This window comes from Ochotona curzoniae, unplaced genomic scaffold (genome assembly GCF_017591425.1).
Source record: "Ochotona curzoniae isolate NIBS_2020 unplaced genomic scaffold, NIBS_Ocur_1.0 contig_3520, whole genome shotgun sequence".
Classification (NCBI taxonomy): domain Eukaryota; kingdom Metazoa; phylum Chordata; class Mammalia; order Lagomorpha; family Ochotonidae; genus Ochotona; species Ochotona curzoniae.
In genome coordinates, this window is record NW_024465894.1 from 13,938,717 (window position 1) to 13,952,083 (window position 13,367).

A 13,367-nucleotide genomic window follows, 5' to 3' on the forward strand; every position below is an offset into this window, starting at 1 on the left:
CAAGGTTCTAATCCCAGCAGTTCCACTTCCCATCCAGCTCCCTGCTTGGGGCCTGGGAAAGCAGTCGAGGATGGCCCAATGCTTTGGGATCCTGCACCCGTGTGGGAGACCTGGAAGAAGCTCCTGGCTCCTGGCTTCAGATCGGCACAGTACCGGCCGTTGCAGTCACTTACGGAGTAAATCATCCGATGGAAGATCTTTCTCTCAGTCTCTCCTCCTCTCTGTATATCCGACTTTGTAATGAAAATAAATAAATCTTTAAAAAACAATCTCTTTTGTCACTCCATCTTTCAGATAAATAAAAACAAAATAAACCTTAGAAAGAACAGGAATGAGAATATTTGGAGTTAAGTCTCAGTTGTATATTGAAACAGATACATGTTCCTTGAGCAGCTCACTTAGCTTAACCTCTTAGACTTTCATGTCTCATTCTAAAGAGAATTGGCTTCGCTGTACTCTAACAGTCATCTCAAGTTCTAGTACTACTATTATTCCACAAATGTTTACAATGTTGTGCAAAACCAAAATTAGAAGCCCAAATTCTTACATGGTTCTATTGACTAAGAGGAATACTTTCCTGAGAGAATTATTTCCTTTGTGAATCATTTAAGCATATGTACAAGACACATCCCAGAGTAGTTGCTAATACCACTATAGATGTCTAAGTGACACAGTTGAAGTCAAGAAGAAAACCATACTATGGATGTATAGGATGTAATTTTAAAAAAAACTTCCAGTTCTGGAGAGAGGAAGAAGCAAGGATAAGAAGTATTATTATCTGCTTAAAAACATATTTGTGATACATGAAATCGGTTCTCTTTAGATTAATTTGCCAAAGAAAGAAATCAACTTCTGTGAGAGGAGAGCATTTTATTTTGGGGGGGGAAAGGCAGACTTAAGAGAATAAATTATGGGCTATTGACCATCAGTCAGGGTCCACGCATGTTATTATCGGATCCGTGCACCAAGTCCATCGCTGCAGGACAGTGACAAATGGCACCTGAACATGGACTTGCATAAAGAAACGAAAGTGCAACAGAGACCCCCCCCCCCATAGAAAGAGAATTCTCCTGTGGGTTCCCTTTTGGCTCATCTGGCCTCAGCAATGCAGCAACGCCCTTGAACACAACCCTGCACCTGGAGAAGATGGAGCCCCCAGTGAAACTGCCTCTAAGAACTGAAAAACTAAAATTGTTTAGTATCTCTCTTGTTCCACTACAGGTCAAGAGTGCAGAGAAATTCTCCACCTCCTTAAAATGTCTGAGGAAAACTTTAAGTGTAACTTATTATTTATAGATAACAGATTCTTAATGGCCTTAAACATTAGAAAAACCATAGAAATTTGCGGTGAGATCCAAGGACAACTGTGACACCCTCTGAAAGGAGGTTATGTGTACAGAGCAGGAGCTCTGTATCCTACTCCCAGAGACCCCAGGAGGCATCCCATGTGCTTTTGCTTCAGAAGCAGTGGATACCTATCTCATCAAGGACATTGTATCCCAACTGCCAAGGAAATCACAAGGAAGGTGAGTGCCCTCTGAGTCAGTCCTTTCCTATTGAATTTCCCACACGGGATTGAAGCAGCCCAGTACCCTGCTTCTAGGGTCTGGTGGTGTCAGAACTACAGTGAGGAGCCCCGGGTGGCACTCAGAGACAAAAGCATTGTAAATTTCTTTCTGGAATCAGGGGAGGAGCTTTCTCTAGTCCTCATCTAGTTCCAGCCTTGGTTCCCAGCCCTCCCTTACACCGACCATCAGGGTTGCTAGTGAGCCCCAAAATTAGTTCAAATAGATGGAGACTAATAAAGGTCAGCTAACTGATAATCACTCAGCTTGTACCTTACTGATCAGGCTTCCTATTTGGTTTTTCAGACAGAGAGACACGGATATAAAACATTTGGAACAGCCAGAACAAAGGCCAATTAACCTATAATCGCTCAGCCTGTACTTACTGGTCAGGCTCTCTATTTGTTTTTCCTGGACCTTATTAGATAGGTTGTAGAGTTAAATTCTTCCTCATTCACTAGATTGTTGGAGATATCCCTGCTCACCTGCTTAAGACTTTTCTATTTTTCAATTATTAACATATGAATTGTTAGCATTATAAACTGTTTTGATTATCCTAAAATGCACAAAAATCTGTAAAATCGTACTTGAATGATATAAATGGCAGCTTTAATTGCAAGTTAAGATTATCCCCCCAAAACTTTTGTCAACTGTTAATGCTAGACAAGATATAACTGCAGAGATACTTTGATGTTAAGTTCATACTCAGCTGTTATATGAAAGATGTTAATGTTGATCCTTTCACTGTTCCTGTGCCAGTCTGACTTAGGTTAAACACAAAAGCATGTTACCTTGGGAGAAATTATAGCTGGTATTTTTCTATCTTCTACCAGGGACCCCTAGATGCATTCTCTGGAGAATGCCTGGCTGCTGTGGCCCCCTCTCTTTGCCGCTTTTTCAGCAGGAAGTAGCCACAGTGATCGTCAGCCCCCTATCCCTGACAGAGGCCTGGTTCAGGCTCCTGGCAAAAAGAATGTTGAGGAGCTAGATGGCATGATAGGCAGTTAGGGTATGTGGTTCCTGGTGAAGTCATCTTTGTATAATATATAATATTGTTTCTCCCCATTCTTCTGCTCTTCCAGGAGCATGTTCCCCCTGGGTACATCTTTCAGGCCTAATACAAAACACAGAAGGGAGGTTTGTAGGAGGACATTGTGACCCTAGAAGGTCAGGAGCACAGGATTACAATTGATTGGATAATATTTGTATGAGAATAACTGAATGACTGCCTTTTGTGTGACTGATTGGATATCCTTTGCATGAGAACAACCGAATGGATATCTTTTGCATACCTGATTGGATATCATTTGCATAAGAACAGTTGAGTGGTCAGCATGTGTGAACACTTGGTGGAATATACAAGACAAAAGAAGTTCTAAACAAAAGTATAGAAACAGTTGATTGGTCTTGTTGATTAGCTCAATACCTCCACCTTTATCCAATATGACTCTCAGTGTATAAAGTCTGATGCCCCTAATAAACTTCAGCTATTGACTATCAAAAAAAAAAAAATTATATGATAGAACTAGAAAAATGTTGAACCTCTGACAAATAAGTTTCAAAAAAACCTTGCACATAAAAGGAAATGCAACCATGATATACTACTTCTATACAAACTGATTTTTAGATTAACTAAGAAACAGTTATAACTGAGAAAAATAAGGTGAAGGCATGTATGAAAACTAAATCCTCATTATCGCAATAGAAAATCATTTATTTAAAAAAATGAAGAAATAGCAATATAAAACATATTATTCAAAATATGTGAAGGTAATAAAGGGAAGTGATCACATATCTGGCAAATTACACTTTATTTTCCTATAACAAATGGGATTTACTTGCAGTTTGCTTTTCCATCAAGGCAAACACAAAATGATTAAACAATAATTGCTTGCATGATACTCATCTCTCATTCTTCTTTGCACCCCTGTGTTCAGAACACAAACCTGAGTACCCAAAAGCTTTAAACCATTATTGTTGAGGGAGTGATCAATGTAAAAAATGGTACGAGGATGTCTTTTTATGAAGTTACAGACTTTCTCACTGGAAGTACATTTAGAGACTATTTTATTCAGTGATTCCTAAATGAAGTAACTCATGAAATACTGCTTCTTGACTAACACTATGCTATAAAATGAGTTTGGGGTTCAAATAAATTTGGGAAATAAAATCTTAAACAAAATCAATGTGATAGCTCCACTGCAGGACCTCTTGGAGACTTTTGGGAATACCACACAATGTATTGCAATGTTTCCCCATTCATTCATTTCATCATTAAGAAGCTCCTGCTATCAGATCCTGTAACTAGTGGTTCCTTGAGCACCATTTGGAAAACACAGATCTAATCTACTCTGTCATTTTACAGAGGGAGCAAGAGGGGTTCCCTAGAGCCTGCTCAAACAAGGGTGGAAAGGGAAATAATGTCTCAAGAAAAATGGGCCTCAGGATGCTGGAGCAATATTCAGTGGCTGAAAAAAACTCCGGCCTGTGTTTTCTCAGTTTTTCACCTGGCACTTGAGTTCTTTCAAACTAAGTAACAAATGTAAACACTCTCATTTTTACAATGCTTTCTAATAAATAAATGCTCTTACAATGTTATCCTAATTCATGCTTACAACCATCTAGTAAAGAAAATCAAGGAAGGAGTTATTATCCTCATTTTGTGGGAAAGGAAATTAGTTCTCACACATTCCCTACATTCCCTCTCTCTCAAGTTAGGTCTCAATAGGTTATCACACAAATTGGGAAAATTTTGACTGTGTATCAAGTTAAGTCTTCCATGAAATATCCAGATATCTCATATTGGCTAACAAACAAACAAAAAAAGGGATCCATTCTCAATGTATTCATAGATTGGCGGTGTGACAGAAATGCCAAGAGATCACTTGAGTCTAGTACAGTAGCATCTTCTAAAGAGTTAAGTCATAGGGCGTGGGAGGTTTTACAGAGATTCCACACTGGGTACCAACAAGGAGTCAGACATACTTAGGGTTGAGTCATGATTCTACACTCAATCACATGATGATTTTATTCACTATTTAACCTTTCAATGCTTTGGGTTGTCACCAATAAAATGGGACTAAGAATATCTAATCTGCCACATTACTGAGACACCAAGGAATTAGAGGGGTAGTAAAGTGGCATGGTTAAGAGTGTAAACTCTGGGCCCAGCACAGTAGCCTAGTGGCTAAAATCCTCACCTTGCAAGTGCTGGGATTCCATATGGGTGCCAGTTCATATCCCAGTTGCTCCACTTCCCTTCAGGCTCCATGGTTGTGGCCTGGGAAAGCAGTAGAGGACAGCCCAAAGCCTTAGGACCATGCCCTGCATGGAAGATCCAGAGAAAGCTCCATTCTGCTGGCTTGACAGCTCCAGCCATCTTGGCCACCAGGGGAGCAAACCAGTGGACAGAAGATTGTCCTCTCTGTCTCTCCTCCTCTCTATAAATCTGATTTTCTAACACAAATAAATAAATCTTTAAAAAAAAAAAAAGAATTGTAAACTCTGTAATAGTAATGTCTGAGTTTGCGCTTCAGCCCTGCTCCTCAGCTTATTTTTTTCTTTTTACTTTGGATAAATGCTTTGGATCAAAGCTTAGTCTTTTGAATTTGGAAAAAAAATATCACTTCTCAGAATTTCAGTTTCTATATTTATAAAATTAGGAAAATAAATAGTGCTTTTGTAGTTGCATCAAATGAGAAAATATTTGTTAAGCATTGAAGCATCATGTCTGGCACATAACTCAATGAAAGGTAATGATAATGGTGCTGACTGGTGTTAAAACAAACAAATAAATATCCAGTTTCCTTCCAGAGCAAAACTGAGAAAGAAAGGTACTCCGTCCTATTGTCTTTCATTTACCTACTTTCACCCTTACTTTCCGGTCATAAACCAAGAACACTAAACTAGAAGTCAGGACACTTAGTTGGGTTTGAATGTCAATGGCATCACATGCTAATTATGTGATTTGAGGGAAGTCTGATTTCTGGAGGTACATGTCGCAAGTACATCTGAGATTTTAAGTGAATTTTGCTCATTCTTCTGACTTATAATACAGTAAATAAGCTAACAAGTTCTAAAGTATTTTTGTTAATTGCAAAATATTCAATACAAGGATACTTCAAAATGTTCATGGGATAGTGGAAACAAAAGGTAAATTTGTTTTGGTGCAACATTTTTTGAAATAATAATTTTTTCATAATACGTATTTTCCATGAACTTTTTGAAGATGCCCCTATAATTTGTTTTGAATCTAATACAGACTATAAATTAAAAAAAAAAATTTTTTTTACCAGTAGAAAGCAATTTTATCTCCAAGTTTTTTCTCATGGACGTTTCGATCCAATACATTGTAGCAGATGTTGGTAGTTGCTCCTTTCATCCACTCAACGAAGATCTTCCCTTTAGTCACATCAAAGTTGTAATGGAGGAATGGGCCAGGGCATGGGGTCTTCCAATAAAATTCCTTGGCAATGTCTCCCCAAAACTCTGCAACAGAAAGGGAAGCCCACACATCACTAAACTTTTCAGATATATTTATCTTCAGATTGCCTTTCATTTTATAGGATCACATTGAAACTTTGCTGCCCTAGGACCCGCCACTGATTTGCTCCTTTACCTGTCTAGTTGTATTATCTACCTCTGTTGTGACCTGTCTTCTATTCCCAAAGCCTGAACCTTGACTAAAAAATTTCCTTCTGGTGACTGGCATAGTGGCATAGCTAGCTAATCCTTAGCCTGATGTGCCAGAATCCCATTTGGTGCCAGTTCTAGTCCCAGCTGCTCCACTTCCCATCCAGCTCCCTGCTAGTAGTCTAGGAAAGCAGTGGAGGATGGCCCAAAGCCTTTGGACCCTGCACTCACATGGGAGACCCCCCCCACTAAAAACACGGCCTGGCTTCCACATTTGACCAACTCAGCTCTGGACATTGCAGTCACTTAGGGAATGAAGCAGCGGGTGAAAGTGCTCACTCTCTCCGTCTCAACTCTTTCAAAAAAAAAAAAAAAGTCGTTTAAAATTTTTTTTTTACCATCTATTCAAATCATTGCCAGAGTAACCTAGCACAATGTTCCCCTCATACAGTAAATAATCAATACGTTTTTAATGAAACAATTGGTGAAAGGGAGAAATTCTTGCCCCAACAGAGCCTTCCATGATCATCTCTTCCTTCTCTTAATTTGTTCGTTTTTCCTCAGTAACAATTTATTGAGCTATTTATTCTTCTGCTACTGTACTTGTGCTAGGGTTACTCCCTATGGGACAGATTTTGTTTTAAGCCCTTTATGTATTATTTAATTCTTTTTACAATCCCAGGAGGTATGCATTATTTTCATTCTCATTTTATGAATTTAAATATCAAAGTTCAGAGAGGCTCAGTAACTTATCCAAGTTTACTTGTGTTACTAAGAATTGAACTTCCCTGAGGAAGACTTTTTTGTTGTTGTTGTTAACTTCCAAAAGATAAACAGAAATTGTTCTTCACCCCCTTACCAAAAAGGAGTATTATGAGATGACAGGAGAGCAAGGAATAAGTTAAGAGGAAATGCTTCAGGCCAAAACACTGAAAATAAGGGAAAGAATAATAGGAATTTAAGCAAGAGATGTGTAAACTGAGCAGATCATGCTTGGTACATGATAAAGAATTTAGTATTTATCCCAAGAGCAATGTAAAACCTTTGAAGTTTTAAAAAAGATAGTGACATGATCAGATGTAGATTCTTAAAACATTTGCTTTGGTACTCTAGCAAATCCAAAGAATTTAGGATATTCCCAATACTGACCAGCAATGAGAAGAGAGAAAGATGCTTAAAATAGTAACAATAGGAGGAATTTTCTCAAGAAACAAATCCACAGACACTAAGTGATTTGCTCATGGTTACATGTTTTTAGAATCTAGTTGGAGAACTAGCACTAATATGAAATATTTCTGCATGTAAAAAATAGAATATATTTGAAAACTAAATCAAACAGCTTATAACCTTGCAATCAACTAAAGAAATCCAAAATAAAACAACCCCTAGGTGCCATTATATACCTCTATAACTAGCAAAGAGCTTATACATTAAACCCAATATTTGATTAACATTAAAAAAACATAACTTGATACAATAATGGCACACACAGCAGCAAATCAGCAAAGTTTTACTGGATACTAAAGTATACCTAACAGGAACCATAAAAGTTTTTATATCTTTTTGTCTGTTAACTGAACCTTGGGAAATATTCTCCAAGAAAACAATCACAATGGGGAAAAATTATTATTAAAGAGATGTTTATAGCAACTCTATTTATTTATAATAGTGAAACTGGAAACAACTCACAAGCCCCAAAACTAATGAGCTTATTAATAGGAATAGTAATGCGATAGAATATTAATTGGCGCTTAGTGACAACACTCATTGATCAGATACTAGACTAATTTCATTTGTTCTTTATGATGCTGTGGACATTGGAAGTATATATTAATTATCCTAATTTGGCAGACGAGAAAGCTGAAGCTAAGCATAGAACTCTGTCAGGGATCACACAGCTAGCAAAAGTGCAGTCAAAAATATCTTTATGTGCTAATAGTAAGCACATAAAGAACTACTTACAAATTACATTCATTTATGCCCATCAACAAAGAAGAAAGAAATTGGGTTTTAGGCTTGCTTGTTTTGCTTTTTCAATATATATATATATATTTTTTTTTTTTTTTGAGAAGTGATGGGGATGGGGAAGAATCTGGGTGTTTCATTGTACACATTGTAAGTACTGAAGTTCAAAAGAAAAAAAAGGATAAGTATGAACTGATATGATAAGGGGAAGCTCTGTGGAATCAGAGGAGCAGAAAGAAACAGTCAAGGTAAAGAGAGACTATTGTGCATCCAGGATAGTAAGAATGACTTCTCTAGAATGAGGAACATGGTAGGGGAGGGTGGGAAATTAGAATAGTAAGGTGGAGTAGGGCTACATATCCAGAGACATTGAAAGAAAAGCAGAATGTCATTTTGACACTGGAATAAGGAACTATTAAAAGTTTTTGCAAGGACATAAGAAAGCAGTATTTCAAGAATATCCATTTAGATAAATCTACTGTAAAGTCTGAAGATGCTGAGAACAAATGAGCAGGTTAAACAGTCTGTAGGCATAGAAAATAGAACTAAAGACATTTTTTAAGGAGCATATGACAGAATTTGGTTAAAAGTGTAATGAGGGGAAAGGAATAACATTGCTCTTAGGAGTGAGAACAGGTTCTGCAGTGCAAACTACCTAGTTCAAATCCCAGCTCTACCTGGAACTAGCTTTATAACCTTTAGCAAGTTAGTGAGCCTCTGTAAGCTAACAGTTCCTGCAGGGATTCAAACTAGGATTGTGCTCAGCAAGCTGTAAGCAATCTAAAACTTGATAAGATAAACAAACCTCATTAGAGGAAGAACATGAAAGAGATTTATGGTTCAAGATACTACCATTGACACTGAAAAGAATTAGAAAATTAGGGAGAAAAGCAAGTGTGGGAGGAAAAACTGGTAAATCCTGCCATGGAAATGTTGAATATAGAATGAATGCAAGTGGTCTGCAGTTTTAAGAAGGTTGGGAGCAGAGCCTAAATGAGATGCCAGATACAAGGCTAGTTCTATGAGTTATTGTGGCAGTAAGAGCTCACCCCTGGAGAAAAAGATAAAATCGACATGGAGAAGGTATGAGAAGTGCAGAGGTCTGAGGACTCAGACTTGGACACCTGCAACCAACCACTCCACCACACTTGCCTCAGTCCTATCTTAATGTTACTCAGCGATTACTCCACCCACACTGCCCTTTTTGTAACGACCATTTCTCGAATGTGCAGCAGGTAATCTATAATGCACACTTCGCCTATTGCCCAACTTGAGTTCTCATACAAACTTAGGAGGCAGGTATTACTTCTATTTTACGGACGAAAAGGAATCTCAGGTTGCAAAGTCTAAGTCCGCCTCCGGAAATGAGTAGCATTTAAATGTTAATGTAGTTAAATGTAGACTTTCCTAGATTTGATTCATTCGTTCATGCTTGAAGCACCACCAAACATCACACCGCTCCTCTTAGACCCCTTCCCCAGGTTAGAGGTAACAGTGGGGAATTATCCTCACATATATTAAGACATGCAACCATCTGTCACAGCTCAAGATTATTAAAAAAAAAAAAAAGAAGAAGAAGAAGAAGAAAAGAAAGCCCAACTTGACGTTGTGTGACTTGTTTAGTTTTCAATGTTTAGGACCCCAAGATGGGAGACCAGATCCGTTACAGTTGAGATTCTTTCACTTGTTACAGGTCTGGGAAGGCAGTGGCTGGACTGACGTGAAAGAGAGGCAAAGAAAAATCTATTCCTGGCCCTGCTCCCCTCAGGATTCCCCCTGGCCCCTACGTCTCCTCTCTCTCCTCAGCAACTTCCCTCCCTTTTCCATTCAACTTTAATCCTCCTCACGGCGCCCCCCTTCCACTCTGAAGGAGCCCCACATCTCCCTCACAGAACCGCACTCTCCTCCGAGAAACCCGCATCTCTTCACGGAGCCACCAAGTCTCCAGGAGTCTCCGCAACTTGCATCTTCTCACGCAACCCTTCTCTTCACAGAATTCCCATCTCTACCTCAGAGAAATGCAATCTTTCTTTCATTGAAACGCCCACTCCTTCAACTTCCCAGGGGAGCCCCCCGCCGCCCTCCCCCAGAACCGCCGCACCTCTCCTCATGGACGCCCCCCCAGGCCCGCCCGGGGCCGGGCCTCACCCCGCGGCTCCTCCACGGAGCGCCGGTGCAGCTCGCGGTAGCGCTGCAGAGAGGGGACGTGTGACGAGCGGCTGACCTCGGGCGGCGGAGACCAACTCCGCACCCGATCCCCGGCTCCCGCTTCCTCCCGGCTCCCGCTCTCGCTGCGGCTGTCACTGCCGCTCCGGCCCCGCTCCTCGGGAAGCCCCATCGCGTCAAGTTCCTAGCACAGCGGCCGCCCGGGCGAACGCTGCCAGCGCCGGGGCGCGGAAAACAAGCCTACCTTGAGGCGGAGCCTCGGGGCAGGGGCGGGGCTTGCGGGAAAGGAGGTGTGGCTTTGGGCCCCCAGTGGTGGGCGGGGCTACTCTCGGTGGCCACGAAGGAGATGTGGAACGGTCCAGGGGAGGACTTGAGGGGCCGGAAGGGGTGTGGCCATAAGGGGCGGATCCTGGCGTGACACGAGAGAGGGAGGGGCCGTGGAATGACAGATGAGGGGCGGGGCCAGGCATGACAGGAGAGGAGGTGGACCCATGGAGTGATGGGGTGTAGCCTGGCTGGATGTGACGGGAGAGGAGGCAGGGCCATGGAGTGACCAGCTTGGGGTCTTGGAGACGGACGAGGGGTTGGGTTAGGGCGGAGCTCGAGCGAGCCAAGGCTGAACCAACGGGAGGCGTCAGGTCAGGCCCACCGCGGAGCCGCCCCTCGGTCCGATTGCACAATTCTGTCACCCCATCGAGTTGGACGCCAGGTAGAGCAGGGTCCCTTCCGGGTGACACCCCCTTCACCCTGAGTGCCCTCTCTCGAAGCAACACTCCCCCACTCCGTCCTCAGGAAAACCTCTTCCAGCGACCCTGAGGGCAGCGCCCGGGAACAGGATCCTCCCTCAGCAAGCCCAGGGACCAGCTCTAAGCACGGCTCCCGTTTTCCCTGCCTCTGCCCATTTTTCACCCAAATCTAGAGGACAAGAACAGCGTCCAGGCAAGATGCAAGTTCCTTCAGGCCTTTGCTAATGAGCCCACAAGCTCATGGCACAGATGGCAAACCCAGGAAGGGGAAGTCGCCCTGGCACAAGGTCATAGAACAAAGACCGGGTGAGGGCCAATCGCGACTCCTCTAAGGTTGTTAAGGCTAAGAAGGCATCAAAGTCTATGCAAACAAGAGGAATTAAGCGCATGCTCTTCGGAGTTTTTCAATTCTTCTGCTTCACCAGGATCCCTTCCACAGTGTGGGCTGTTATCTCTGCCTGCTGTCCCCCTATCAGCCCCACACATACTGGAAAATCAGAAGCCAAGTGGGCCCTTCATCTCCCACCTACACTACACCCACCCAGAGACCCCCCTCACCCTTCGATTCACAAACAGGCTGTCCAGGCAAGGATTCTTTTTAAAAAGAATTACCTATTTAGGGGCCCCAGGGCAGTAGCCTAGAGGCTAAAGTCTTCACCTTGCATGAGTCCGGGATCCCATGTGGGTGCCAGCTTATTTCTTGGCTGCTCCCTGCCTGTGACCTGGGAAAGCAGTCGAGGACAGCCCAAAGCCTTGGGAGCCTTGGGACCATGCATCTGCGTGGGAGCCCCAGAGGAGGTTCCTGGCTCCTGGCTTCGGATTGGCTCAGCTCTGGCTGGGCGTTGTGGCCACTTGGGGAGTAAGCCAGCAGATGGTAGATCTTTCTCTCTGACTCTCCTTCTCTGTATTGGATCTGACTTTCCAATAAAAATGAATAAATAAAAAAAGAGTATTTATTTGAAAGGCAGAGTTACAAAGAGAGAGAGAGAAGTCTTCTGTCCACTGGTTCATTCCCCCAAATGACTGTACAGCCACAGCTACACCAGGTCCAAGTCTCCCACCTGAGTGCATGGGCTCAAGTATTTGGGCCATCTTCTGCTGCTTTCCAAGGCACATTAGCAGAGAGGGGGAGAGGGGAATTGGAAGTGGAGCAGCTGGGACTTGAATTGGCACCCATATGGGGATGCTGGCTTAGCAGGTGGCAGCGTCATCTGCTACATCACAATGTCAGTCCCCAATAAGGATCTTTAACTAATTCTGCAAATGATTCTGAGGCCTGAAGCAGCTAGGCAGCCACGTCTACAAGTCTGCACAAAATCTGTGACCTCCTGTAGCCCAGCCTCATTGCCCAACTGCTCTTTGGTCCTGTGTTTAGCTGGCCAGCAGCCCAGAAAACTCGACGCTTGAGAGCTGCTATTCCTGTGGTCTGACACAGGCTCCACAGGCCACTCACTCTGAGGGGGAGCACCTGGAGCCAGCTGCAGGGGTACAGGGTCTCACAAAGAACACAAGGATGCTATGGAGGGGACAGACACTTCATCAAGAACACACCGACCACTCCAAGAGGACACACACCTCATGCACTCCATCAAAGGACACAGATCGTGCAAGGTTTCTCAGCTCCTGCTCCCAGCCAGGCCTTGAGCCCACTGGTAGCACACGAGTGGTGTTGAAGAGGGCACAGAGTATAAGAAGGGAAGGGAAATTTCTCCGTCGGAGACATAAGGGATCAATGAGTTAGGCGCCCCCTTGAGAGGACTGGGTGGGTTAAGGGACCTCCAACCATGTAGAGGGTGTAGACGTCACTGAAGCAATAGGTCCTCCAGACCTTGCCGAGGAGAGGGAAGCATGCAAAATGTGTACACACTACGTGCTGGAGTGCTGGTTCAAATCCTGGCTGCTACATTGCTACTTCCTTTTAAGATTCATTTACTGAAAGAAACCAAGGGATAGAGGAAGGGAAAGACAGGGAAAGACAAGAAGAGAGAGAGAGATCAATCTTCCATCTATTTATTACAGAAGCTCAGAACTGGGCCGGGCACCACGGCTCAATGGCTAAATCCTCACCTTGCAATCACTGGGATACCATATTGGTGCCAGTTTGTGTCCTGGCTGCTCCTCTTCCCTTTCAGTTCCCTGCTTGTGGCCTGGGAAAGCAGTAGAGGACAGCCAAAGCTTTGAGACCCTGCACCTGCATGGGAGATCCAGAAGATGCTCCTGGCTTTGGATGGGCTCAGCTCTGGTTATTGTGGCCATTTGGAGGAGTGAACCAGTAGATGGAAGATCTTTGTCT

The 13,367-nt window shown here is 42.9% G+C and overlaps 1 protein-coding gene across 3 annotated transcripts in view; it reads right to left on the bottom strand.

Moving 5' to 3' along the window:
• ACSS2 (acyl-CoA synthetase short chain family member 2) overlaps positions 1-11,671 on the bottom strand; it is a 50,136-nt gene extending 38,465 nt beyond the window's left edge. The window contains exons 1-2 of one of the 3 annotated variants that reach the window (XM_040981601.1): positions 11,633-11,671; positions 5,858-6,082 (exon numbers count right to left, since the gene is read on the bottom strand). In XM_040981601.1, coding sequence (XP_040837535.1) covers positions 5,858-5,946 — 89 coding nt within the window. In that variant the 5' untranslated portion in view covers positions 5,947-6,082; positions 11,633-11,671. Of the gene's footprint in view, positions 1-5,857; positions 6,083-10,310; positions 10,565-11,632 lie in introns of those variants that run through there. The other 2 variants (XM_040981599.1, XM_040981600.1) reach the window with 2 other exon arrangements.
• Between the last annotated feature and the right edge of the window lie 1,696 nt (positions 11,672-13,367).